Source organism: Rhineura floridana, chromosome 3 (genome assembly GCF_030035675.1).
Source record: "Rhineura floridana isolate rRhiFlo1 chromosome 3, rRhiFlo1.hap2, whole genome shotgun sequence".
Taxonomy (NCBI): domain Eukaryota; kingdom Metazoa; phylum Chordata; class Lepidosauria; order Squamata; family Rhineuridae; genus Rhineura; species Rhineura floridana.
The window spans coordinates 16,079,296-16,104,947 of record NC_084482.1 but is presented as its reverse complement, the minus strand read 5'-3'; the positions used below and the strand labels follow the sequence as shown (position 1 = coordinate 16,104,947).

General features: G+C 41.3%; 1 protein-coding gene and 1 non-coding gene across 7 annotated transcripts in view; both read right to left on the bottom strand.

Annotated features, from left to right (window-relative positions):
- The window catches only part of LRP1 (LDL receptor related protein 1), a 448,332-nt gene that overhangs the window by 274,738 nt on the left and 147,942 nt on the right, over positions 1 to 25,652 (bottom strand). For all 6 annotated transcript variants that reach the window (XM_061614615.1, XM_061614609.1, XM_061614610.1 and 3 more), the window contains one exon: positions 17,540 to 17,677. In XM_061614615.1, coding sequence (XP_061470599.1) covers positions 17,540 to 17,677 — 138 coding nt within the window. The remainder of the gene's footprint in view (positions 1 to 17,539; positions 17,678 to 25,652) is intronic.
- Positions 23,090 to 23,158, bottom strand: TRNAE-UUC (transfer RNA glutamic acid (anticodon UUC)). The gene has a single exon. It is a non-coding gene; the product is annotated as a tRNA-Glu (tRNA).

The following is a 25,652-nucleotide window of genomic DNA, read 5'->3' as shown; positions in this document are numbered from 1 at the left end:
TTTTATTTTTAACATGTTTTAAAGATGTTTTTAGTGTTTTGTCCTTTGGTTGACATCCTTCTGGGAGGAAGGGCGGGATAGAAGTAAGTAAGTAAGTAGGTAAGTAGGTTGGTTGGCAGGTTGGTTGGTTGGCTGGCTGGACAAACAAACAAACACTTCCTTTACAGTTCAGCTCCCACAAACTGTTAGCAGTACTAGAGCTGTTAACATTGAATTGGACGTAAGAGAGAAAAAGATTCTATGTGTATAGTATCTCACAAAGTTCTTATCATAAAATGTAATAAATATATACACTGGGATATACTGGTTAGGGTGAGTGAAGAGAAACAATAACTAAATATGCCAGATTCAAATTCTGAAGAGTTTTTGAGGAAAAAGATGGGAGATCTGAGGGGAAGAGATCAAACTATGGACTAAGGTTGCCAGGTCAGAAGCATCCCAAACCCTAGTGATGTTATTAAGCATGATACATTAGGCATCAACCACAGTTGCTTGGAGCATAGCATTCAAACAAAAAAAAATTATCTGATTGGAAATTAAGATAGAATAAATGAAGGTGTTTCCAGGTCCAGCTGAAGTGACAGAATCATTCCTTCTCACCTGTTTACGGAGCCTGAGTAGGGAACATTTAATTTAGACTACTTGCTTCTGGCAAGAAGGGTTTAAGTGCCTTTAGGCCAGGCCAGTCACCAGAAGGCCATTGTAGGAAAAAAGGAGCCTAGTATTGTAGAGATGTTAGATGGGAGCACTCAGGAGTTCAGATGGATGACCCTGAAGGTTGAAATTCTAAGCACACATTAAGGGACTAAGCCCCATAGAACTCAGCAGGACTTACTTCTGAGTAGATATGGCTAGGATTGTGCTGTTGGTAAGGCTTGACTAGGGATCATCTACCAAGTTATCCATATCAAAGCAGGGTTGGTAACCCCGTTTGGAATGCCCTGCCTGCCTTTTAACTTGGCTGCTCCACTTCCTTACAAGCCTGACCCTTCACTGCAGAAACAGGTTTGAGAAATCAGTAAGAGTTAAGAAGATTCTCTACCCTTTTCTGCCTAACCTGTGGGCTACTATAAATTCACGTTGACAGCCAACCCAATTCCAGTGAGTAATAATTGACAGAGAGAAAACACACATGGTTTGGTCTACCTTCACTAGCAGTAGCTTGGGAACAACAGCAATTGAAGCCACACTTCCCAGTATGCGACTTCTCTTTTACTACTTTTGGGCAAGAAACAAACTGCAGTTAGTGTAGAATGCTGTGGCATGATTGCTGACATGAGTGAGACCCTATCAGCACATAATACCTCTGCTCTGAAATCTGCACTGGTTGCCGATTTGCTACCAGGCCAAGTTCAAGGTGTGCTTTCCATGTTAGGGGTGCCACATAGTACTCGTTCTGCTCTTGTAAGAAATCGATCCTTTAGTGTGGCAGCACCAACACTTTGGAACTCCCTGCCTATTGACATTAGGCAGACGCCTTCAATGTACTCTTTTCAGCACTTGCTAAAAACATTTTTGTTTAGGCAAGCCTACCCAGGCATGTAGAAGCTATTATGTTTTTTATCTGTTTTTAACTCGTTGTTTATTTTATTACTTTGGTTGTTTTTAAATACCTGTCTTTAACTGTACTGTTTTTGCCCATAATTTCATTGTTTTAATTCCTTCTGTAAATCCCTTTGAGATTTTTTTACAATAAAGCGGCATATAAATGTTGTAAATAAAATCCAAAAATAAATTTTGGAGTCACTGTGGCCCTTGGGTCTCTTTCCAATTTTAGCAACAAAGAAATCTACCTTATACCAACTCAGGCCATTTGGTATTATCTAGCTCAGTACTGGTGACATGAACTAGCATTGGCTCTCCAGGATTCCAGACAACAGTCTTTTCCAGAGATTGGATTTTGGGCCTCTGCAGGCAAAGCAAGTGCCCTACCACTGCGCTACAGCCCGTCCCCTGTTTAAAAAAAGTATATTTTAAAATTGTTCTTTTTAATTCACTAATGCAGAGTACACCTAGGGCAGATCCACACCATGCATTTAAATCACATTCAACATACATTTGATGCACATGAATCACACCACAGAATCATGGGAACTGTAGTTTTTTTAAGGGTGGTGGGAACTGTAACTGTGAGGTGGAAATTATACTTCCCAGGATTCTTTGGGGGAAGTCATGTACTTCAAATGTGAGTTGGATAGTTGGATGTGTTTTAAATGTATTGTGTGGATTTACTTCATAAACTTTCCCTGCATGTAAATAATTTAAATTAATTTTTTAAAATGGAAATCAGCTCCAAAGTTTACTGGGTGACCATGGGCTCACCATCTCTCAGCCTAATCTGCCCCTCAGAGTGAAACCAACAGAGGGGGACCAAGACCACCCCAAAGAAGAAATGTGCTCTTAAAACGTAGAGGAAATAATCATGTACAACCATAGCGTGAAATCAGATACTTATCAGGACATAGTATGAAAAAATATTTATATAAGCATGACTGTCAAAGATGTTTATTATTTACACAATCTGTAAGATATTTATAGTGCAATCCTACATTTGTTTACTGAGAAGCAAGTCCCTATGTATTCAATGGGGCTTACTCAAACAGAGAAGTGTGCAATTTGAAACAAGGAACTTCACTCACCCAACCCAAAATTCAGAATCATGCCATTTTCAGCTGTTTTGCGACTGTTTCATACCTGTTTTATGACTGGGTTTTAAATGGATTTATTTCTTGTTATGAGTTGCCTTGGTTTCCAACCTTACCTCACAAGGTTGTTGGAAAGATTCCATATATACACACACTGTAGATGTAAAAATACATACACCCCATTAAATAGTTTATTGTCAAAACCAGTTGGTCACTGCAGAGCATTTTTAAAAAAAATAAAATCAGCATTAGTTTCCTACAAATAAAAGCATTTGACTCCATCTCAAGAGAACACCTATGAAGAAAACTTGAAAAAATCCAAATTGACAAACGGTTACTTTTCTTAATTTATAATTTACATTGCCAAAATTCAATGCAGGTTCGTTGCGGTCCTGAGGGCAGTTTAACAAATTCAATTCCCATAAGCAAAGGGGTAAGACAGGGTTGCATCTTAGCGCCCCTGTTGTTTACACTTTATCTTAACGACTTAAATGCGTCATGTTTAGCTAGTGACTATCATCCCCCAAAAATCGGGGAACAGCCCTGCCCACTTCTTCTATATGCAGATGACGCTGTCCTTTTATCCCTCTCCAAGGTGGGACTCAGACGCTTAATAAGAACCTTTATGATTTATTGCACACAAAATTTCTTAACAATAAATTACTCTAAAACTAATATTTTAGTGTTCTCTACAAAGAAAAATACGGGTTTTTGGAAAGTTAACGGACAACAAATAGCCCTGGTTTCCCAATATAAATATTTGGGTATAATTTTCCATTCGTCCTTAAGCTGGAATGCTCATATAAAAGCCATGGTAGCTAAGGCAAGAATCTCAGTAAACCACCTACTCCATTATTTCTTTTACAAAGGGGGGAAATATATTCCAGCAGTCATCAAGGTTTTCAAATTAAAAATTATCCCCCAGCTGTTATATGGTTCCCCAATATGGATCCACGCCTTTAATGCTTCAATAGAAGCAGTACTCACCAACTTCCTTCGCCGCCTTCTGGGTGTGCCCAGATGTGCCCCGGCGGCAGCTCTCAGACTGGAGGCTGGTATTTCGTCCTTAGAATCCCAGGAGTGGTTGTTAGCCTCAAAATATTGGATTAAAATATCATTTGAGCAGCCCCTGGGCTATTTAAACCAAATGTGGAGCGATTCATATGTGGCAAGTTGGAATAGAAATATTGGGTCGAAACTTTCTTCTATAGGGTTATCTACAGCCTATTTATCCACACAAACCCCCTCTATGGCTAAATTATCAATTTGTACACGTCTTAAAGACATTGATTTTCAAAATAACAGCTCAATGGCCACAAAGACCTGTTCACCATTGTATTTTAATTTAATCCCTACACCGTCCCGTTATGCTGCATATCTAGATCTTCTTATACTCCCTAAATTGCGTCTGGCTTTTACGAAAGCCAGATTCAATTCTTTACATTCAGCTCTTCTCTTAAGGAGATTCCAAGGTATACCATATGAAAAGCGTATATGCCCCTGCGCGTCTGGAAAAACTGAAACGTATCATGTAATATTTGATAGTTCTTTGTATGATTCTATACGGGTTTAATTTCTATCAAAAATTATAGAGAACATTTCTACAATGCCTTCAAAAAATAAGCTGCATTATTTACTATCTGGTCAGAACAAACAAACTACTTTGATAGTGGCTAAATTTATATATACGGCCCAAGTACAACGCTTGGAAGCTCAATAGTCCTCGAGCTTTTGAAATAATAAGGTTTTATTGTTATAAATTAAATGAATTGTTTAACCAATGTTTTTAATGTAAATGTTTTGTACAAGGTTATAACAATTATGCTGTGTGTAACAGATTGGGTCTACGACCGTAAATAAATAAATAAATAAATAAATAAATAAAAAGCAGTGACACCTTGGTAAGCCCTGCCTACTTGCTTTAAAAAATAGGATTGGAGGGGAGAGAAAGATTTACAACACAAACACAATGTTTTGCAATGTTCACTCAAAAGTCCCATTGATTTACAGCACAATCCCAACCTTGTCTACTCACTTTAGTCCTATTGAATTCAATGGGGTTTACTCCCAGTATGTGGGATTAGCATTGCAGGTTTACTCCCAGAAAAGCAAGCATAGGATTAAAGCTTCATATTAGGAAGGTTTTCAAAATAGGTTATGAATTAGACAAATAAACGGCCCTCTTCAACAGCCCAAATACCCGGAGTCTCTGGGCAAAAATCAGAGACCTGACACCCCTACTATGGATAGTTATTTCTTTAAAGTCACAAGGGGTGAAATATAAATTGTGAAGACCAGGCCAGACTGTAAAATCACCTAATGCAACAGTGTTACAACAATCCTGCTACATTTTAGACAAAAGATAAGAATCTGAAATTAATATCCTCCCAAGCATCCTTGCCCTCCTCCCCAGAAGAAATCTGATAAAACCTTGTAAACAAGTTGTTATGGCCATGTAGCTTATTAAACCCTGTAATCTATAAGAAATAGGATTTAGAAACAGGCTTCAGAGCCATTTGTACCACTATACCAAAGAAACAATAGCTCTTTCCCCTTCTGTGTTAAAATTCAGGCCAAACAGCTAAGGGACCTGTAAACTGGTCAGCTGAAAAGACCCCAGCCTCTCCAACAGGCAGTAGTTCTTGCTGCTAGACTATCTCACACAAACCCTTAAGTTTGTACATCACATTTTGACAGTCCTTTAGCAGAAATATATTTATCTAAAATACTTTTAACCTGTGTTTTAACAACACAGTTTTGAATAAAGAAATGCATTCCATAAAACCTTTAATGAAAATACAAATCAGACAAAGAGATTGTCCCATGATAAAACTTGTATTTTAAGGTCTGTTTTTATGATGTTTTTATGTGTTTTTAGCTCTTCTGTTTGCCGCCCTGGGCTCCTGCTGGGAGGAAGGGCAGGATATAAATCAAATAATAAATAAATAAAATAAATCTGTGCCTGGGTTGAAGCTAACCACTTCAGGCAGTTCGTTTTGATGACAACGGCTCTTTTGGCATCACATTTTGAGATCCACAAACCTAGAGCAGAGGATGCTGGCCTGGTGGAGACATAGTGACTACATTTGCCCGAACCACTAAACTATTGGCTTGAATATTCCCTCCCCCTTCCTCCCAAACGATCAGAAAGAGAACTTGGGCAGAGTTGAGTTTCACTTTCACTGAACTGCAGCCCAACATTACATTCAAACCAGGCATCCTGGTGTAAAAAAATAACTCTTGTAAGTTCATTAGAAACCAACTGCAAACCTCAGGTTATGAGGTTGGCTTATTAAACTAACCAGAGTTTCTTCGAACATAATACTACAGGATTCAATAAAAGTGAGACTTAACTTTGCAGTACTCTTCCTCCCAACTGAGGAGGAGGAGAAGTGGGAACAAGCCAACCTGACACTTTCGGCTCATCCACATGATTTTTATATGAAAACAGCCACTGTTTAACCATGATTAACCATAATCCTGTTTTGCTGTTTTAACCCTAGTTAATTAAGCTCTCCAAACAGAATAGGAAATCATAGTTTAACTTATTGAGCTAAGCCCTACTGCCTTGAAGTCATGAAAAGGTAGACACCACTGAGACCTTATTGTCACTTTCTAAGTGGAGTTATAGAGATACTGCTTGGAATAGATAGAATGCCTTATATATAACCATGGATAAATGCAAACCATGGTTTGCAATCCCACATCTCAAACCATAGATTTACATAATGTAGTTATTAATGGTTAACCACAATTCAGGGGGGAAAACCATAGTAAAGCATCATGTTTATATACACAGAATCTGTCACAATGGGCTTCTCCCAGCAAACAAAGTAATTGTCAAACTTTTCTGAAACGCTGGAAGCTGGATTATATGCTCCTCCATTTTAAGAGGTCAGAATAAAACTTTGGGGGAGGAAATGGATGAATGAACAGATACCCAACCACTGAGAGCACATTGGTTGGTAGTAAGATTCCGGGCACAATCAATATATAATCTTGAAGGAGACCTGGAAGTAGCCTTGAGTTTCTCTGGCAGCTAACCCCACTTTTCACTTTGAGAGCCACAGGCCTCAAACAACATCCCTAAGAGCAAGAAGTCAGCATTTAGCCCAATCTCTTGCAGAAGCACTATGAAACGTGTGGGTAGAACCTTTGGCCCTCCAGATTTTGCTCAATTACAATCCCCATTATCCCTGATCATAAGCTATGTTTGCTACGGCTGATGGAAGTTGTAGTTCAGCAGCATCTGGAGGGCCAAATGTTGTCCACCCTGCTATGAAACCTCATATGCTTTAAAATAATGTGGACATCCAGTATCAGGCAAGTCTAGGATAATGTAATAGGCCAAGCACAAACATCTTTCTTTTTGCAGCTCTGCCCTGGGGCAAGAGGCTGTGGCAGGTTTCTGTTGGCAGCCACAAAAGTGTTACCACTGCTCTACAATTCCATTGCCTGAAACGCTCAAAGAAGAAATGCTTCCAAAAATAGAGGCTGTGGTACAAGCAAAGAAGGGTGCTTCTCTGAGAGCTGCAAGACATTCCTTGTTTTAAAAGAACTTCCCTTATTTCAAAACACTACACCTCCAGAAAACACAGGAAGTCCACTGTTGCACATAACAGGCACCTCACAATGCTATGTAGCATTTAAGAGGACCAGCCTTAAAGAATCCACATCTTGCTGCTCTCTAGAACCTAGCAGAAGAGATATTACATAGGCCTTCTTGCATTCCTTAAATATTAAACTACGCTTTGCCTGCTAGACTACCTTCTTTCATGTCTAAATGAAATGCTAAGTCATGAAGCTAACCCAGTCTCCCTTCTTCTGTCTTTTAAAAGAGGGCCCTGTCCCTTTTCTGATCATATGAAAATTTTCATTCCTCCAAGGTAATTTCCAGGAAGCCTTGATCAGGGCTTGAAAATTCCACACAAAATTAATGAACATTCTACATCTAGGCAATTCAAATTCCATGACATGGAAAGATGGATTTAGCACCTACACAAATTATGCAATAGATTTACCTAATTTATTTTGTTCTGTTTAAATTGTGTTTTGCCACATTTTGCCATTTGGCATAATTTATTCTGATTTTGTTAATCATGGGGAGGGAAAATGTCATTGAAGGCCTGCCCTCAAGCACTAAAAGTCTTAATCAGCCATTGATATGGTTTCCAAGATTTCAGCAGGTATTGTCCAGACACTTCCAAGAAAAGGTTGACATCCATAAGGACTAGAAGCTTGTTCTTTATTTTAACAGAAGAAAACTGAAATTCTGTGAATCACAAAATACACACAACCTTGCCTAGGAACTGTGGGGTGAAGAAAGGATAATGAGGTTTTCTTTAGTTGCTGCTTCACTTGACAGACTACGGCTTAAACCTGCTAAAGCCCTCAAACAGCCAGCCAGGCTGGTTAAGACAATCACGTCTCAGCATGCCTTGTTTCAAAGTTGGTAATCAAAGTTTCCTAATTCAGACAAAAATGGAAACTATGGTTAATTAGAGACTTCCTGGTTTAAACTGAGGGCCATGTGAAGGGAGGAGTAAAGGGGCTGCATGAGCAGGCAGACGGCTTGTCCACATCTCAGCATGTTGAGACGTGATAATTCAAACTGGCTCCCCATGTACCATTTCAGCTAAACAAGAAACCTGTGGTTGCAGGGCGATAGTGAACCTGCATTTAGCCTAATCAGACACAGAAAGGCTGCCCTTTCAGTGTTGTCATAGTGCTACTTTCCAGAGATTCCATTTTTCTGATATGGCTTATTGACAATAACATATATTTTCTCCTCAAACTCCTCAAACTTCCCCATTGCCAATAGGCTGTATTACAGTAATTCACACACTGTGAACCAAACCATGACAATGGTTAGTGTCAAGGTTAGATGAGTGACAACCTGTTAAGGGTTTCAAGAAGCAAGGTTTGTTAATCAATTATATTATAGAATGCATGTCTAATTCTCCTAAACTCTAATTTAAAAACACACACAAAAACACTAGGGCTACATAGTTTATCTCTGTAGACTGATTTGCTGAGTATGTTAAAAATAGAACAATTATTAAAGAAGCAGTTTATAAAAGTGCCGTTTTCAAGAGACAGGCAATAATGGTTAAGACCTGGAGTTTCTGAATCTTATTGTAGACACCTAGTGTGATTCTTCAGAGTACATTTGCACTGCAGGGTATGCATCTTATCTGCCACTTATTTGCATTGCTTGTGCAGAATGTTTATGTCTGGCCAACAAACAACTGGGCTCCACCTCCATGAGAAGCATACTCTAGGCTTCTCTAATGGGGGAAAGGCTATAGCTCAGTGGCAGAGCATCTGCTTTGCATGCAGAAGGTCCCAGAAATGCAGCAGGGCTGACAGAACAATCCCTACCTACCTCCCCTGCTAGCCAGTTATGTTTTTGTGTTGGCTGCACAGGAAGAGAGGGAAGCCCCTTCTTCGGTGGCCAGCATGGAAACACAGAGGAGGCTGACAGAAGAGGGGCACATTGCTCCATTCCTCCTCTGCCAGCCCGGTTGACATTTTTTTTGAAGTAGCTTGCAAAGAGGCTAACAGTGTGGATTTCCATGGTAGCCATGGAGGAGCAGAGGTTCCCTTCTTTCCCTGCCCATGGAAACACAGGTTATTAGCTTCTTAGAAACCTGGCACTAAAACCTTTGGGTCCCCAGGTGTTGTTGCATTCCAACTCCCAACAGCTCCAGCCAGAATGGGCAATGGTCAGAAATTATGGGAACTGTAGTCCAGCAACGTTCGGGGACCCAAAGGTTGGGAAAGGCTGCTCTAGTGTTGCGTGGGGGTAAGCCAGAGAGATATAATACAGAGGAATGCAAGTACTCTGGCCAAAAGTAGAACATCAAGGTGGAAGACTACATAGCAGGGCTGAGGCTTTTGCCACAAGCATGCCAGAAACTGCTGCCCTGGCATCCCACTCCAAAGCACCTCAAAGCGGAGGGCTCTGCTTGCAAGTTCACTTCAGGACAGATGCCTGCAGGTGAGTAATCTGCTCATGTGACAACCACTTAAATGCTCAGATATTCAAATCTGCTAAAGGAGCAAGTTTTCCAATAGGATTACAGAGCAGGGTTAAAAAAGAAACAAGCCTGTTTTATCTGCACCAGAATGAAACCTCCCAAGAGCCTTAAAACCTCCAGAGGACAATGTGGCTATTTAGCAGCCTGCAGGGAAACAGAAACAAGTGGCTTTCTCCCTCACCTTTTTCTTTTCAACCCTTGTTTCTCTGAGCTGTGCCCGCGCTGTGTTAATGCAAGCCACTTTTTGACAGTGCAAGCCTACATATGTGTTCCACTCATGACAAAGGAGCAAAATTTCTAGATACCATAAATGACTGTGCCCTAGAACAGTTGGTCATGGAACGACCAGAGGGACAGCGACCCTGGTCTTAATCTTAAGGGGCACCCAGGAACTGGTGTGAGATATAAGCGTTGTCAAACAAATTGGGAAGAGTGATCATAGTGCTATTACATTAAACATACAAGTAAATGGCCAATTGCCAAGAAAATCCAATAAGGACCCTTTAAAAAAGAAAACTTCCCCAAAATTAGGGGATTGGTAAAAAGAAAGTTGAAAAACAAAGTCCAGAGGGTCAATTCACTACAAAATGCTTGGGAGCTGTTTAAAAACATAATAATAGAACCTCAACCGGAGTATATACTGCATTTCAGGAAAGGTAACACCAGGAGGCCACCTCTAGGATGCACACCTTAACGAGGTAAGGGGGTTTGAGAGTGTTGAAGAAGCTAAGAGCAATGCCATCAGGAGTCTAGACCAAGAGGCTAGACTCCTAGCAGGGGCACCTGGAATGATCAAACCTGAAACACCAGACTAAGATGCATCCAAACTCAGAGGAAGGCAATGGTAAACCACCTCTGAATATCTCTTACCACGAAAACCCTATGAACAGAGAATCCAAAATGCAACACGAGATAGTGCTGGAAGATGAGACCCGCAGGTCAGAAGGCATTCACTGAGCTACTGGGGAAGAACAAAGGACAAGTACGAGTAACGCTGTGACTAATGACGTAGCTGGGTCAAAGCTGAAAGGAAGCCCAGAGGTTGACGCGCACAGATGCAAAAGGAGAGTCTGGAGTTGTACGACGCACACAATAGGAACATGAAATGTGACAGGCATGAAGCACGGAAAGTTAGAAATTGTCAAGCAAGAAATGGAACACATCAACATTACAATACTTGGTGTGAGTGAACTAAAATGGACGGGAATGGGATATTTTCAATCAGGCAACTACAAAATATTTTATGCAGGAAATGAGAAATTAAGAAAAAACGAGGTTGCTTTAATAGTGAGAAGAGATGTAGCAAAAGAAATTAGGAGCTACAACTCAAGGTCTGAGCGAGTGATATCAATGAGATTAAATGGGAAACCTATCAACATAACCATCATCCAAGTCTACGCTCCAACAGCAAACGCAGAAGAAGAGGAATTGGAGAGATTTTACGCAGAAGTACAGGAAGAAATTGATCACACACCAAAACAAGATGTGCTGATAAACATGGGGGATTGGAATGCAAAAGTAGGGAACAGCGAAGAACTAGGAATTGTGTGGAAATGGGGACTAGGAGACAGAAATGAAGCAGGAGAAAGACTTACTGAATTCTGTGAAGCCAGTAATTTGTTTCTCGAGAACACATTTTTTGAGCAACTGAAAAGACGACTGTACACGTGGACATCACCAAATGGTCAATATAGGAATCAAATGATTATATAATTGGTAGCAGAAGATGGAGAAGTTCCACACTTTCTGCGAAAACAAGACCAGGAGCAGACTGCAGTACAGATCATGAACTGGTGATATTGAAAATCAGAGTAAAGCTAAAGAAGAGCAACAAAGCAATCATAATGCCAAAATACAATTTAAATAACATCCCAGAATAATATAAAGATCAAATAAGGAACAGGTTTGAAGCTTTAAACTTAGTTGACAGAGAACCAGAAGAACTATGGAATGAAGTCAGATATGTTATCAGGGAAGAATGCAAAAAGACAATACCTCTAGTTAAAAAGAGAGAAAGACCCCAATGGATGACTGAAGAAACTCTTCAAATGGTTAAAGAGAGAAGGAAAGCAAAAGCAAAAGAAGATGGAAACACGGTCAGAATCCTAAATGCAACAATACAGCGACTAGTACATAGGGACAAAGAGAACTATTACTATTACAATAGTTACTGGATAGAAATAGAAGAGGACAACAAAAAGGGTAGAACAAGAGCCCTGTTCCAAAAGATTAGAGAAATGGAAGCAATACACTGAAGAACTCTATAAAAGAGATGACAGGATGACAGATTCATTCACGGAGGAACCATATGATGAAGAACCAGAAATTTTAGAATGCGAGGTGAAAGCTGCTCTTAAAATACTTGGAAGAAACAAACCACCAGGAGTAGATGGCATACCAATAGAGTTGCTACAAGCTACTGAGACTGAATCTGTCCAAATATTGACTAAAATCTGTCAAGAAATATGGAAAACTAAACAACGGCCCACAGACTGGAAGCGTTCAATATATATCCCACTTCCAAAGAAAGGGGATCCCAGGGAATGCAATAATTATCAAACTATTGCCTTAATATCCCATGCAAGTAAAGTAATGCTCAAGATTCTACAACAAAGGCTCTTACCATATATGGAGCGAGAAATGCCAGATGTCCAAGCTGGATTTAGAAAGGGAAGAGGCACCAGAGATCACATTACAAACATACGTTAGATAATGGAACGGACCAAGGAATTTCAGAAGGAAATCATCCTGTGCTTTAATAGATTACAGCAAAGCCTTTGACTGTGTAGATCATGAAAAACTATGGAATGCTTTAAAAGAAATGAGGGTGCCACAGCATCTCATTGTCCTGATGCGCAACCTATACTCTGGACAAGAGGCTACTGTAAAGACAGAATATGGAGAAACTGAGTGGTTCCCCATCGGAAACGGTGTGAGACAGGGGTGTATTTTATCACCCTATTTGTTTAATCTATACGCAGAACATATCATACGGAAAGCAGGATTGGACCAAGATGAACGAGGTGTGAAAATTGGACGGAGAAATATCAATAATTTAAGATATGCAGACAATACCATACCACTAGCAGAAACCAGTGATGAATTGAAACGAATGCTGATGAAAGTTAAAGAGGAAAGCATAAAAGCAGGACTACAGCTGAATGTCAAGAAGACTAATGTAATGACAACAGATTTATGTAACTTTACAGTTGACAATGAGGACATTGAACTTGTCAAGGTTTATCAATACCTCGGCACAGTCATTAACCAAAATAGAGACAATAGTCAAGAAATCAGAAGAAGGCTAGGACTGGGGAGGGCAGCTGTGAGAGAACTAGAAAAGGTCCTCAAATGCAAAGATGTATCACTGAACACCAAAGTCAGGATCGTTCAGACCATGGTATTCCCAATCTCTATGTATGGATGTGAAAGTTGGACAGTGAAAAAAGCAGATAAGAGAAAAATCAACTCATTTGAAATGTGGTGTTGGAGGAGAGCTTTGCGGATACCATGGACTGTGAAATAGACAAATAATTGGGTGTTTGAACAAATTAAACCAGAACTATCACTAGAAGCTAAAATGATGAAACTGAGGTTATCAGACTTTGGACACATAATGAGAAGACATGATTCATTAGAAGAGATAACAATGCTGGGAAAAACAGCAGGGAGTAGAAAAAGAGGAAGGCCAAACAAGAGATGGATTGATTCCATAAAGGAAGCCACAGACCTGAACTTACAAGATATGAATAGGGTGGTTCATGCGGAAGTTGCTGATTCATAGCGTCGCCATAAGTCGCAGTCGACTTGGAGGCACATAACAACAACAACACCAGGGCCAAGAGGATGCCAGTGTGGTTAACAAGCAGAGTCAAAGAAGCTATTAGAGGCAAGAAAGCTTCCTTCAAAAAATGGAGGTCTTGTCCAAATAAGGAATATAAAACGGAACACAAACACTGGCAGAAGAAATGCAAGAAGACAATAAGGAATGCTAAAAAATAATTTGGGGAGCACAAAAAACATAAAAACCAACAACAACAAAATATTTAAATACATTCAAAGCAAGAGACTGTCTAGGGAGGTAACTGGACCCTTGAATGATAACAGAGTCAAAGGTGGGAAGATGCCTGAGCCTATACTAACTTTTGCAGGAAGGGAGTCTAAAGAACTGACACAAATATTGGTGACAAGAGATAAAGTTCTAGGCTTACCAGACAAAATAAAACTGACAAGATTGTCAGGTCCAGATGGCATCCACCTGAGAGTTCTTAAAAAACTGAAATATGAAATTGCTGATCTAACAAAAATATGCAACGTATTCCTCAGCTCTACCTCCATACCTGAGGACTGGAAAGCGGCCAATGTAATGGAAATCTTTAAAAAGGGATCCGGGGGGGGGGATTCCAGAAATTACAGGCCGGTTAGCTCACTGTCTGTCCCAAGAAAATTGGCAGAAAGTATTATTAAATATAAATTAACCAAGCATATACAAGAACAAGCCTTGCTGAAGCAGAACCAGCATGGCTTCTGCAATGGAAAGTCCTTTCTCACTCACCTATTAGAATTCTTTGAGAGTGTAAACGAGCATATAGATAGAGGTGATCCAGTTGACATAGTGTATTTGGACTTTCAAAAAGCTTTTGATAAGGTACCTCAACAAAGATTCCTGAGTAAGCTTAGCAGTCATGGAATAAGAGGAGAGGTCCTCTTGTGGATCAGATATTGGCTAGGAAACAGAAAGCAGAGTAGGAATAAATGGACAGTTTTTCCAAATGAGGGATTTAGAAAGTGGAGTATCCCAAGGATTGATATTGGGACCTGTGCTTTTTAACTTGTTCATAAATGACCTAGAATTAGGGGTGAGCAGTGAGATGGCCAAATTTGCTGACAATACTAAAACGAAAAAGGATTGACAAGAGCTCCAAAAGTACCTCTCTAAACTGAGTGAATGGGTGGGAAAATGGCAATGCAATGAAATGCAGACAAGTATAAATTTATGCATATTGGAAAAATCTTAATCTCACATATACGCTCATGGAATTGGAACTGGCGGTGTCTAACCATGAATGAGATCTTGGGGTCATAGTGAATAGCTCGATGAAGATGTCAACCCAGTGTGCGGCAGCTGTGAAAAAGGCAAGTTCCATGCTAGGGATCATTAGGAAAGGTATTGAAAATAAAACTGCTGATAAAATAATGCCATTGTATAAATCTATGGTGCAGCTGCATTTGGAATACTGTGTATAGTTCTGGTCGCCTCACCTCAAAGGATATTGTGGAGTTGGAAAAGGTTCAGAAAAGGGCAACCAGAATGATCAAGGGGATGGAGCGACTCCCCACTGAGGAAAGGTTGCAGTACTGGGGGCTTTTAAGTTTAGCGAAAAGGAGAGTCAGAGGTGACATGACAGAAGTGTATAAAATTATGCATGGCATGAAATGAGTGGATAGTTTTTCTCCCTCTCTTATAACACTAGAACTCATGGACATTCAATGAAGCTGAATGTTGGAAGATTCAGGGCAGACAAAAGAAAGTATTTCTTCATGCAGTGCATAGATGAACTATGGAATTCACTTCCATAAGAGGCAGTAATGGCCACCAGTACGGATGGCTTTAACATAGAAGATTCAACAAATTCATGGTGGATAAGGCTATCAATGGCTATCAGGAATGATGGTTGTGTTTTGTAACCATAATCAGAAAAAATATGCTTCTGAAAACCAGTTGCCAGAAACCACAGGAGGCAGTAGTGCTCTTGCAATCGGGTCCTGCTTGCTCCCATGGGCATCTGGCTGGCCACTGTGCAAACAGGATGCTGGACTAGATGGGCCATTTGGCCTGATTCAGGAAGCTCTTCTTATGTTCTTATGTACAATCCTATTTGGGACCTAAGCCCCATTCAACTCAGGAAGGCTTCCTTTCGAGTAAGCATGCACAGAGTCGGGCTGCAGAAGTTAGCAGGATAAATCTGTCTGCTAAATATCCATCTCTTATTTCTAGCAGGAACATGTCCACATTCACCATCTAACTCTTCTTAGGATTAAATTGTTAAATTAAAAAACTAACAATCATCCCTTCCCCCTACAAAAGGCATTTGGGCACATTCACTTCAAACTTCCTAGGGTTTTTGCCATGGCAGACTTAGGGTGCTTCCAACTGACCTGTTCATTGAGTATTCAACCTGATTTGTTTGCATGGAAGTTAGACGATAGTGGGTATTTGTTTAGTGGCCATTTATTCTGAATTGTTTGAGGGGAGGTTAGACAACATTGTGTGAAAGCAAATACTATGCTGCCCTTTCCAGTGCATTTTCCAGTCACTTTTCATATGACAAAAAGTCTGATCTTTTAGGGAAGCAGTTTTGTTGCACGTGACTTCCTAATCAGGTATAATTGTACAACCATATTTTGTTCATATGTGATTGAAACCCACCCCAAGATAGCAACCTGGAAGCACCCTTATTTTTTTAGAATTCAAATAATTCTCATAGCTCTTCCATCCGCTCTTCTCAGCATGTCTTCAAAAATCTCAAGTCCCAACCACCTATATTGCTCTTGCAGGCACAGATCAATCAACTAATACATCCCTTTACTTACACGCACGCATACATGCACACACAGAGAGAGAATTATCTGAAGATACCTGAACCCTCAATTACGTGCAACTTTTACTGACCATCTCCAGCTTGTATTCCCCTAGTTTTTTATAGCCTCAGCTTGCTCCTTATTGTTTGTCTTTCTTTCCTTTTACACCCTCTTTAGTTGCATTTGTGTTTTATTAAAACAACAAAAGTTTCTAATAAACATATCATTATTAAAAAAAAAAAAGGAAAGAAAAAGGTCACAACCCCAATCATAAGACACATTGGCTGCAGTCACCACAAAGCCAGTACATTAACTTGGAAATCTGTCAAAACTGCCAGGTATCTTGTTTTTTTTAAATCCCAGCTGATGTTTCTCCTCCACAACATGATGTCAGAAAGATGTAATTTGCAGTGGAGAAGCAGAGAGGGGAGATATTTAACCTTCCCCCTGCTTGACATTATTCTCCCACAAGCTTTCTGACCCATCCCATCCCTCCAGCCTCTTTCTTTGCAGCTACGGCTCCAGGCCCATATTTCTATTGCAAACTTGGGCCTGGAATCCCAAGGCAGCAAGGAGGGAGAATTGCACACATGCATAAAAAGATGAGGTAGCCCAATAACATGAACTTCCAGCATGTAACTTGAAAGCTAATTGCTGTGGGTTGTTTTTCATTTACTAGAATTTTATATCATAATGACTATAAATAAAGGAAGTATCAGTTAGATGTAACACACTAATATAAATCATTAACGCTATATTGTTTTGCAGTTTGTAGAAGAATAGCTTCGCTCTGTAGTAATAATTTTAAAAATTAAGTGCAATGCACTGATTGAAAACTATACCCACCCTTCTCTTTAACTGTACATCTGTTAATATATCTAGTTCCTGTTCACTATGCTTCTGAAATTAGTAGCTATTCTGCTAACAGCCACAATTCTTATTCAACATTCCCTTCTTAATATAGCCAAGTTTGCAACAGTCCCTTTGCTGCAACATGGCAATTCAGCAATTCAAGATTTAGCACCACAATTAGTAGGTTCTACCCATATATATCCCACCTCTTTTCCTTCATGGAATCCAAGACAACATATAGGTGGCTCTCACCCATCCAGGCACTGACCAGACCCAAACCTACTTAGCTTCAGCAAGGTGGTGACCTCATGTGCCTTTAGGCTAAAACCTGGATGACACTGATCTTCACTTGCACCCAGCGCTCCCTCACTAGCAACAGCTTATGCACAGTAAAGCAGGCAAAGCTGGATGACAGCTTACCTTGGCAGTGAGGCCCTTCATCTGAACCATCCACACAGTCACGTTTGCCATTGCACAGCTTGGTCATGGGGATGCAAAGGTCAGTGCCCAGGCAGCTGTGCTCATTAGGCTGGCACCTGGACAACTTGCTCTGTGGACCTGGAATTAGGAAGAATCAGAGGAGAAGATATTAATATCATCACCACAGGTCAGAAAAAGATCCTCTTAAGTGTGAGGCAATGCTCAGGCATGTAACAAAACAGAAACTCATTACCCTGTATTTGGTTGCATTAGGGGGAGGGGACGTATGTTATTTTCCTGAGGATTTGAACCCTGTCTAACCACTACACCACACTGACTCTCAATTAGCAAAAGAAAACACACAAAAACTACAAAAAGACCTAGATTCAAATGCATACTCAGTACAAGATCCTCCCGTGAGGGTCTTGGACAAAGGCTAACTTCCTACATTCTGTTCCTGGCGATACTACTGACAGCGCTATATTAAACTATGCATTTTATTCCTCTCAGTGTCTACATTACATGCATTCATGACCTGTTCATGGGCTTCCCATATGGGCATCTGGTTAGCCAGTGTGGGAACAGAATGCTGCACTAGATGGGCCTTTGGTCTGATCCAGCAGAGCTCATCTGATGTTCTCCACCTCTCCCAGGTGCTACCAGCCCTAAGACTAGCTTCCAAAGAAAGCACAGAAAACAAATCAGTTCCCTTGAGTAGCTTTACATTAAGGGCTAATTAAGTAGGATAGCTTACAGCCCAAGGGAGGGGTCATGAAGTGACCTTGCCCATCAGTCACAAGTGGTTGTGCATGTATAAAGAGCCCCCTCTATCAACCACTTAATCACAACTGGGGTGGGCATCATTAACAAGTCACTTTATTTCTTGAAGAAGCTAATAAATGAGCTAATTTATTTCATGTGACAAGCTTGTGGTACACCCCAAAGGGCTGCATTAGACAAGAATTTTTAACCTTAGAAAACCACTTTAAAAGTAGCTGTTCTTTTGCCCATAAATATATGCCCTTTAATTGATTTGGCTGGAACCCAAAGACAAATAAAACTGGGAAGGCCACAACTATGGAAGTAAGAAAGTCTAGATAGACTGAGAGCTGGGAGAACAAGCAAACTATGAAGTTCAGGGGCAGGAAGCAGCAGAAGATTCTATTATGTTTGCCCATGGTGATTATACATATCATAGAACATTTCCATTGATGCTTAAATCAGAGCCATTAACATCATGTGATGGTTTATTGCAGCCTCCCCAATCTAGTGCTATCCAGATGCCAGCATGGCCAATGGTCAGGGGTTATGGAAGTTGCGGTCCAACAACATTTGGAAGGCACCAGTTTATGACATGTTTAAACTTTTATTTTGAGGGCGAAGCAACTATGTGGGCTCCCAATCAGATCAGGACTTGTGGCAGTCTCTCACCAAACACTGCCCTCCCGCAAGTGCTATTTGCAGTATAGCCTCAGACCCACACAATCCGCTCCTCCTCCTCCTGTGCTGCTGGAAGGACTTCTGAAGCATTTCGTTGCACTTTCCATGAAATCTGGTTTGTCGTTACTTACAGACAAGAGATTGTAGTTGCAACTTATGCGTGTTGCAATACACCATGGTTTAGTGCTGTATGCGGACCAGCCCAAACACAATTAAGGGAAGCCAACCCTAATTAAGCAGTATCTGCTTAGCACACATTTCAACAGCAATTAAGACAAAAGTCAGCCATCCTTTACTGCCCCATAAAATTTCAAAAACTGTGATAACCAATCCTAGCCATAGCCAATGCAGCAAGACGAGGGTTGGATTCTTGCTACTGAGCAGACAGCAACAGAAGACTTGGAGGAAGCAATGCATGCATTACACCTGTCCCTAAATGCCAACTGTTCATTTTTCCAATCAAGTTGCTTCGATTCAATTATAGACCTTTGGTGCCAGCAGAAATGACACAAGCACTGTCAAAATGCTAGCAAAGAAACAGATCTGAAATTGTGAAGCAGCACACTGCTGTGACAATTTGTCATTGTGCTCTGAGCTACAGGTTGCTTCACACCCTCTTACTCTATTTATTAATTTGTTTGTCTTTTGTCAGGACAAAGCATGCCTCTCATGCCTCAGCTTTATGATCAGGTGCCCTACGTGCTGCCTGAGAACCTGAGAAAACATGCTCAAGTTTGATACAGAGGAACAAGAAGTGTACTTTTGCTCTTTTTTTTTCTGTACAACACAGTACACACTGCACCAAAAATGTGCCTTGGACCAAGATGTGCTTTTAATGGCTGTTTATATAGTTTTGATTACCGAAGTCAGGGCACTGGATAGCATTGTTAGATATGACTTTTATGTAAGCCTCATACATCTAACACAATCAAATCCCCACATTATCCTCATTTATCATGAATAGAATTCCTAAATCCCACTGCACTGCAGAACAGTAAGAACATAAAGAACATAAGAAGAGCCTGCTGGATCAGGCCAGTGGCCCATCTAGTCCAGCATCCTGTTCTCACAGTGGCCAACCAGGTGCCTGGGGGAAGCCCGCAAGCAGGACCCGAGTGCAAGAACACTCTCCCCTCCTGAGGCTTCCGGCAACTGGTTTTCAGAAGCATGCTGCCTCTGACTAGGGTGGCACAGCACAGCCATCATGGCTAGTAGCCATTGATAGCCCTGTCCTCCATGAATTTGTCTAATCTTCTTTTAAAGCCGTCCAAGCTGGTGGCCATTACTGCATCTTGTGGGAGCAAATTCCATAGTTTAACTATGCACTGAGTAAAGAAGTACTTCCTTTTGTCTGTCCTGAATCTTCCAACATTCAGCTTCTTTGAATGTCTACGAGTTCTAGTATTATGAGAGAGGGAGAAGAACTTTTCTCTATCCACTTTCTCAATGCCATGCATAATTTTATACACTTCTATCATGTCTCCTCTGACCCGCCTTTTCTCTAAACTAAAAAGCCCCAAATGCTGCAACCTTTCCTCGTAAGGGAGTCGCTCCATCCCCTTGATCATTCTGGTTGCCCTCTTCTGAACCTTTTCCAACTCTATAATATCCTTTTTGAGATGAGGCGACCAGAACTGTACACAGTATTCCAAATGCGGCCGCACCATAGATTTATACAACGGCATTATGATATCGGCTGTTTTATTTTCAATACCTTTCCTAATTATCGCTAGCATGGAATTTGCCTTTTTCACAGCTGGTGCACACTGGGTCGACATTTTCAGCGTGCTGTCCACTACAACCCCGAGGTCTCTCTCCTGGTCGGTCACCGCCAGTTCAGACCCCATGAGCGTATATGTGAAATTCAGATTTTTTGCTCCAATATGCATAATTTTACACTTGTTTATATTGAATTGCATTTGCCATTTTTCCGCCCATTCACTCAGTTTGGAGAGGTCTTTTTGGAGCTCTCTGCAATCCCTTTTTGTTTTAACAACCCTGAACAATTTAGTGTCGTCAGCAAACTTGGCCACTTCACTGCTCACTCCTAATTCTAGGTCATTAATGAACAAGCTGAAAAGTACAGGTCCCAAAACTGATCCTTGAGGGACTCCACTTTCTACAGCCCTCCATTGGGAGAACTGTCTGTTTATTCCTACTCTCTGCTTTCTGCTTCTTAACCAATTCCTTATCCACAAGAGGACCTCTCCTCTTATTCCATGACTGCTAAGCTTCCTCAGAAGTCTTTGGTGAGGTACCCTGTCAAACGCTTTTTGAAAGTCTAAGTACACTATGTCCACTGGATCACCTCTATCTATATGCTTGTTGACACTCTCAAAGAATTCTAATAGGTTACTGAGACAGGACTTTCCCTTGCAGAAGCCATACTGGCTCTGCTTCAACAAGGCTTGTTCTTCTATGTGCTTAGTTCATATAACTTTAATCAGACTTTCTACCAGTTTTCCAGGGACAGAAGTTAAGCTAACTGGCCTGTAATTTCCAGGATCCCCTCTGGATCCCTTTTTGAATATTGGCGTTACATTTGCCACTTTCCAGCCCCCAGGCACGAAGAAGGACCCGAGGGACAAGTTACATATTTTAGTTAGCAGATCAGCAATTTCCCATTTCAGTTCTTTGAGAACTATCGGGTGGATGCCATCCGGGCCTGGTGATTTGTCAGTTTTTATATTGTCCATTAAGCCTAGAACTTCCTCTCTCATTACCACTATTTGTCTCAGTTCCTCAGAATCCCTTCCTACAAATGTTAGTTCAGGTTCAGGGATCTGCCCTATATCTTCCACTGTGAAGACAGATGCAAATTCATTTAGCTTCTCTGCAATCTCCTTATCGTTCTTTAGTACACCTTTGACTCCCTTATCATCCAAGGGTCCAATCGCCTCCCTACATGGTCTCCTGCTTTGAATGTATTTATAGAATTTTTTGTTGTTGGTTTTTATGTTCTTAGCAATGTGCTCCTCAAATTCTTTTTTAGCATCCCTTATTGTCTTCTTGCATTTCTTTTGCCAGAGTTTGTGTTCTTTTTTATTTTCTTCATTTGGACAAGACTTCCATTTTCTGAAGGAAGACTTTTTGCCTCTAAGAGCTTCCTTGACTTTGCTCGTTAACCATGCTGGCATCTTCTTGGCCCTGGCGGTACCTTTTCTGATCTGCGGTATGCACTCCAGTTGAGCTTCTAATATAGCGTTTTGAAACAACTTCCAAGCATTTTTGAGTGATGTGACCCTCTGGACTTTGTTTTTCAGCTTTGTTTTTACCAATTCCCTCATTTTTGTGAAGTTTCCTCTTTTGAAGTGAAGTTTCCTCTTTTGAAGATACACAGCAATAGAGGATAAGCCTACCAAAGGCTAGGACATATATAGTTCATATAGAGCAGCCTTCTCCAAGCTGGTGCCCTCCAGATGTTTTGGACAACTGCCAACAATCCAAACCAATGTGGCTGTTCTGGGTGGGTACCAATGCAAGTTGGGAGTTCAAAACTTCTGGGGAGCACTTGGTTGGGGAAAGCTGAACTAAACCTTGACACCTGAATGAAACATCTGCGTTCAGAGGCAAAATAGTACTGAGTAACATGTGTTGTAGTAACTAACATGTCACAATCCATGGTGCTCAGAGAACAGGTATGTATAGAAGAATTTTGCAGAAGGGGGGATTTCAGCAGGTGTAGCTTGCCAAAGGTGCAGAAGCCCTGTTCTCTTTTGCATCTAGCCACTCTAACATTATGTCAGCAGTTGGCTACTGTCATAGGAACCCCTACACAATCTTGTGGCAGTGAATCCACAGGGTTAGTGTTCTGTTAGGAAGTACTCCCTTTTATCTGTCCTAAATATACTACTTGCCAGCTTCATTGGGTAACCCCAAGTTCTAGCATTGAAAGAAAAGGAAAAAAGCTCCCTCAACAGCTACAAATGTCTGTGATGTTCTCTGTTATCCACAACCTTCTTTCAAACCAAAAAGTCCCAACCCAACACTAGGAACATAGGAAGCTGCCTTATAATAACTCAGACCATTGGTCCATCTAGCTTAGTACTGACTACACTGACTAGCAGCAGCTCTCCAGGGTTTCAGGGAAGGTTCTCGCCCAGCCCTACCTGGAGATACCAAGGATTGAACCTGGGACCTTCTGCAGGAAAGGCAGATGCTCTACCACTGAGCTATGGCCTTTCCCCAACAATTGTTGGGGAGAGTTTGCACAGCAACCATTGGTGCTGCTATGCAATCTTTCATTTCTGCAGATGTACTTTGCTGTTGGGAGTGTGTAAGTGTCTGACTACCTCTCTAGTGTTAGCCCTGACATACAGGCCACTCGGACAGCAATAGCACAGGACTGGGCTACCAATTTCTAAACCACAGAGTTCTTCCCTTGTGCACCTGAGCCACTCATCCCTTCCCCAAGCCAACCAAGCAACTGACGTGCATAAGGGATGAAGTCTCACAGAGCCACTACTACTCTTCATACTAGGGAAACAGGGTTACAGAGCCATCTGCCTGTGTCCTGGAGCAAGAAATCAAGTTGAATAATGAGGGAAGGGCTCTGCCAAAGCCTCTGTTTCTGAGGATAGAATGAGGTTTAAAAAGCTTTTTGTCTGTGTCAGAGAGCAAATTACTGGACAGAGCTCATATTGCTGCCACTTCAGTTCAAAATATGCCCCTTGTTAAAATTAGTTTTCAACTAGAGCTCTCACTGCTCTGCCGCTTCAGCAACCTTAAATTGTGGAAGGACCACTAAACTGCAGCAGCATGCTGATCTTCTCTTTTGCAAGACACACTGGCTCCTTCTCATAGGCAAGTGTGGCCCAGAACAGTTGAATGAGTTGATCACAAAGCATGTGACCCTATCAAGTACAGTAGGGCCCCGCTTGTCGGCGTTCTGCTAATACGGCGGCACCAGCGGGGCAATGAGCTGGAGTGCGCGAGCTCCCCATGCTCCAGCTGGAGCGTGCAAGCTCTCCCCGTGCTCAGCTGGAGCAAGGAGCTCACGTGCTCCAGCTAATCGCTGTCAGCTGCAGTGCGGCAGCTGGAGCTCCCCACACTCCACCTGATCAGCTGGAGCACACAATCAGCTGGAGCGCAAGGAGCTCACACACTCCAGCAGATCCCTGTCAGCTGTAGGGCAGGGAGCTCACACGCTAGAGCTGATTGCTATCAGCTGGAGCGTGGAGAGCTCCCGCGCTACAACTGAGTAGGGCCCCACTTTCTGGCAGTTTTCGCTTTTCGGCAGGGGCCTGGAACGGAACCTGCCGTATGAGTGGGGCCCTACTGTATACACTTGGCATTCTGAGCCCCTTGCATACTCATACAAACCTCCTTATCCTCCTACTGCAATTATGTAGTCTAGCACCAAAAAGTGAACCCTCTTATCACCTCCTAATCACCTAGAATAACCAGATAAGATCCCTCTTCAGTGTATTGTCCGATTGCCAAAACATAGCAAGTTGCCTTACGCAGACTCAGACCATTATTTCATGTAGCTCAGTATTGTCCACAATGACCGGCAGCAGCTCTCCAGAGTTTCAGACAGGGAACATTTCCAGTGCTATCTGGAGAGCCAGGAGATTGAAGCTAGGACCTTCCACATGCAAAACTTGATCCAGTTTACTCCCAATAAGCATAGCTATAGCAGGAGTGGTTGTGGCAAGACAATGGCAAAAAGGAAGGCCATTTCACTGAAATTATTTTTTATATATATATTGTTTACATGTATTTCTATGGAAATACCTTGTCTGTAGTAGTCTCAATAGTAGTTATGCTCATATGGAATCTTATACGTCACGCCTTGGCCAGAAATGTCACAGGAAAAACTGTGACTTCATGACTTCCAGGATTGTCCCAGATCTTGTCAGCAGGCCACAAACAATTAATTAATTATTAATGCCTGCATTTAAATCAGTTTGTGACTTCTGAGGCCTATGGATTCTGAGGCACAGAGTACAACTGCCATTCTCTGGTGTTTGCATGCAAATGCGCATCAGCTTGACTCCATCTGCCTAACATACAGGGGTATTAACAGTGACACCCCACAACTCCCACCCCTGTTTCCTTTATCTCCAAATTTTGCCTGTGTCAAATCTGTCCTGTCAGCGCAAGCATGGGACTAAAGAAGTTCTCTATCTTCTGGGGTTGTTAGCTGGCCCTTTCTCACGCCACTATGGCACCGGACTCAACACTTCCTTATCTTTCTGACAAAGGGAGAAGACAGCATTATGAAGTCCAGGATTGAAGGACTTGCTCTTGTAGGCATCCTCAATGAAACCCAAGGAGCCCCAGTGCAAGGGACAAAAATAGTTCTGTTGATTATTACAAAGGGCAGGAGGTTTTTAGTTTACCTTTCTTTTCTTTTTTTTGCAAGGCCCAGAGCTTGCAAAGACTCTCTTACGTAGTCTTAAAACTTCCAAGAGATGCTGAACGGTATGGTACACGTGTTTCAGAAGTGTCAACTTTATCTGTATGTGGAGAAAAAACCCTACAAACCATCTTACAGAGACCAAGTTCTCAAATTAAATCATGTTTCTCATTCCCTACATCTGTAATTATTTGCATGTTTGTTTTAATATCATAAATTGCTGTAAACTGCCCAGAGAGCTTCGGCTATGGGCAGTATATAAATGTAATAAATAAATAAATAAATCACATTCTATTACATAAATAACAAAAG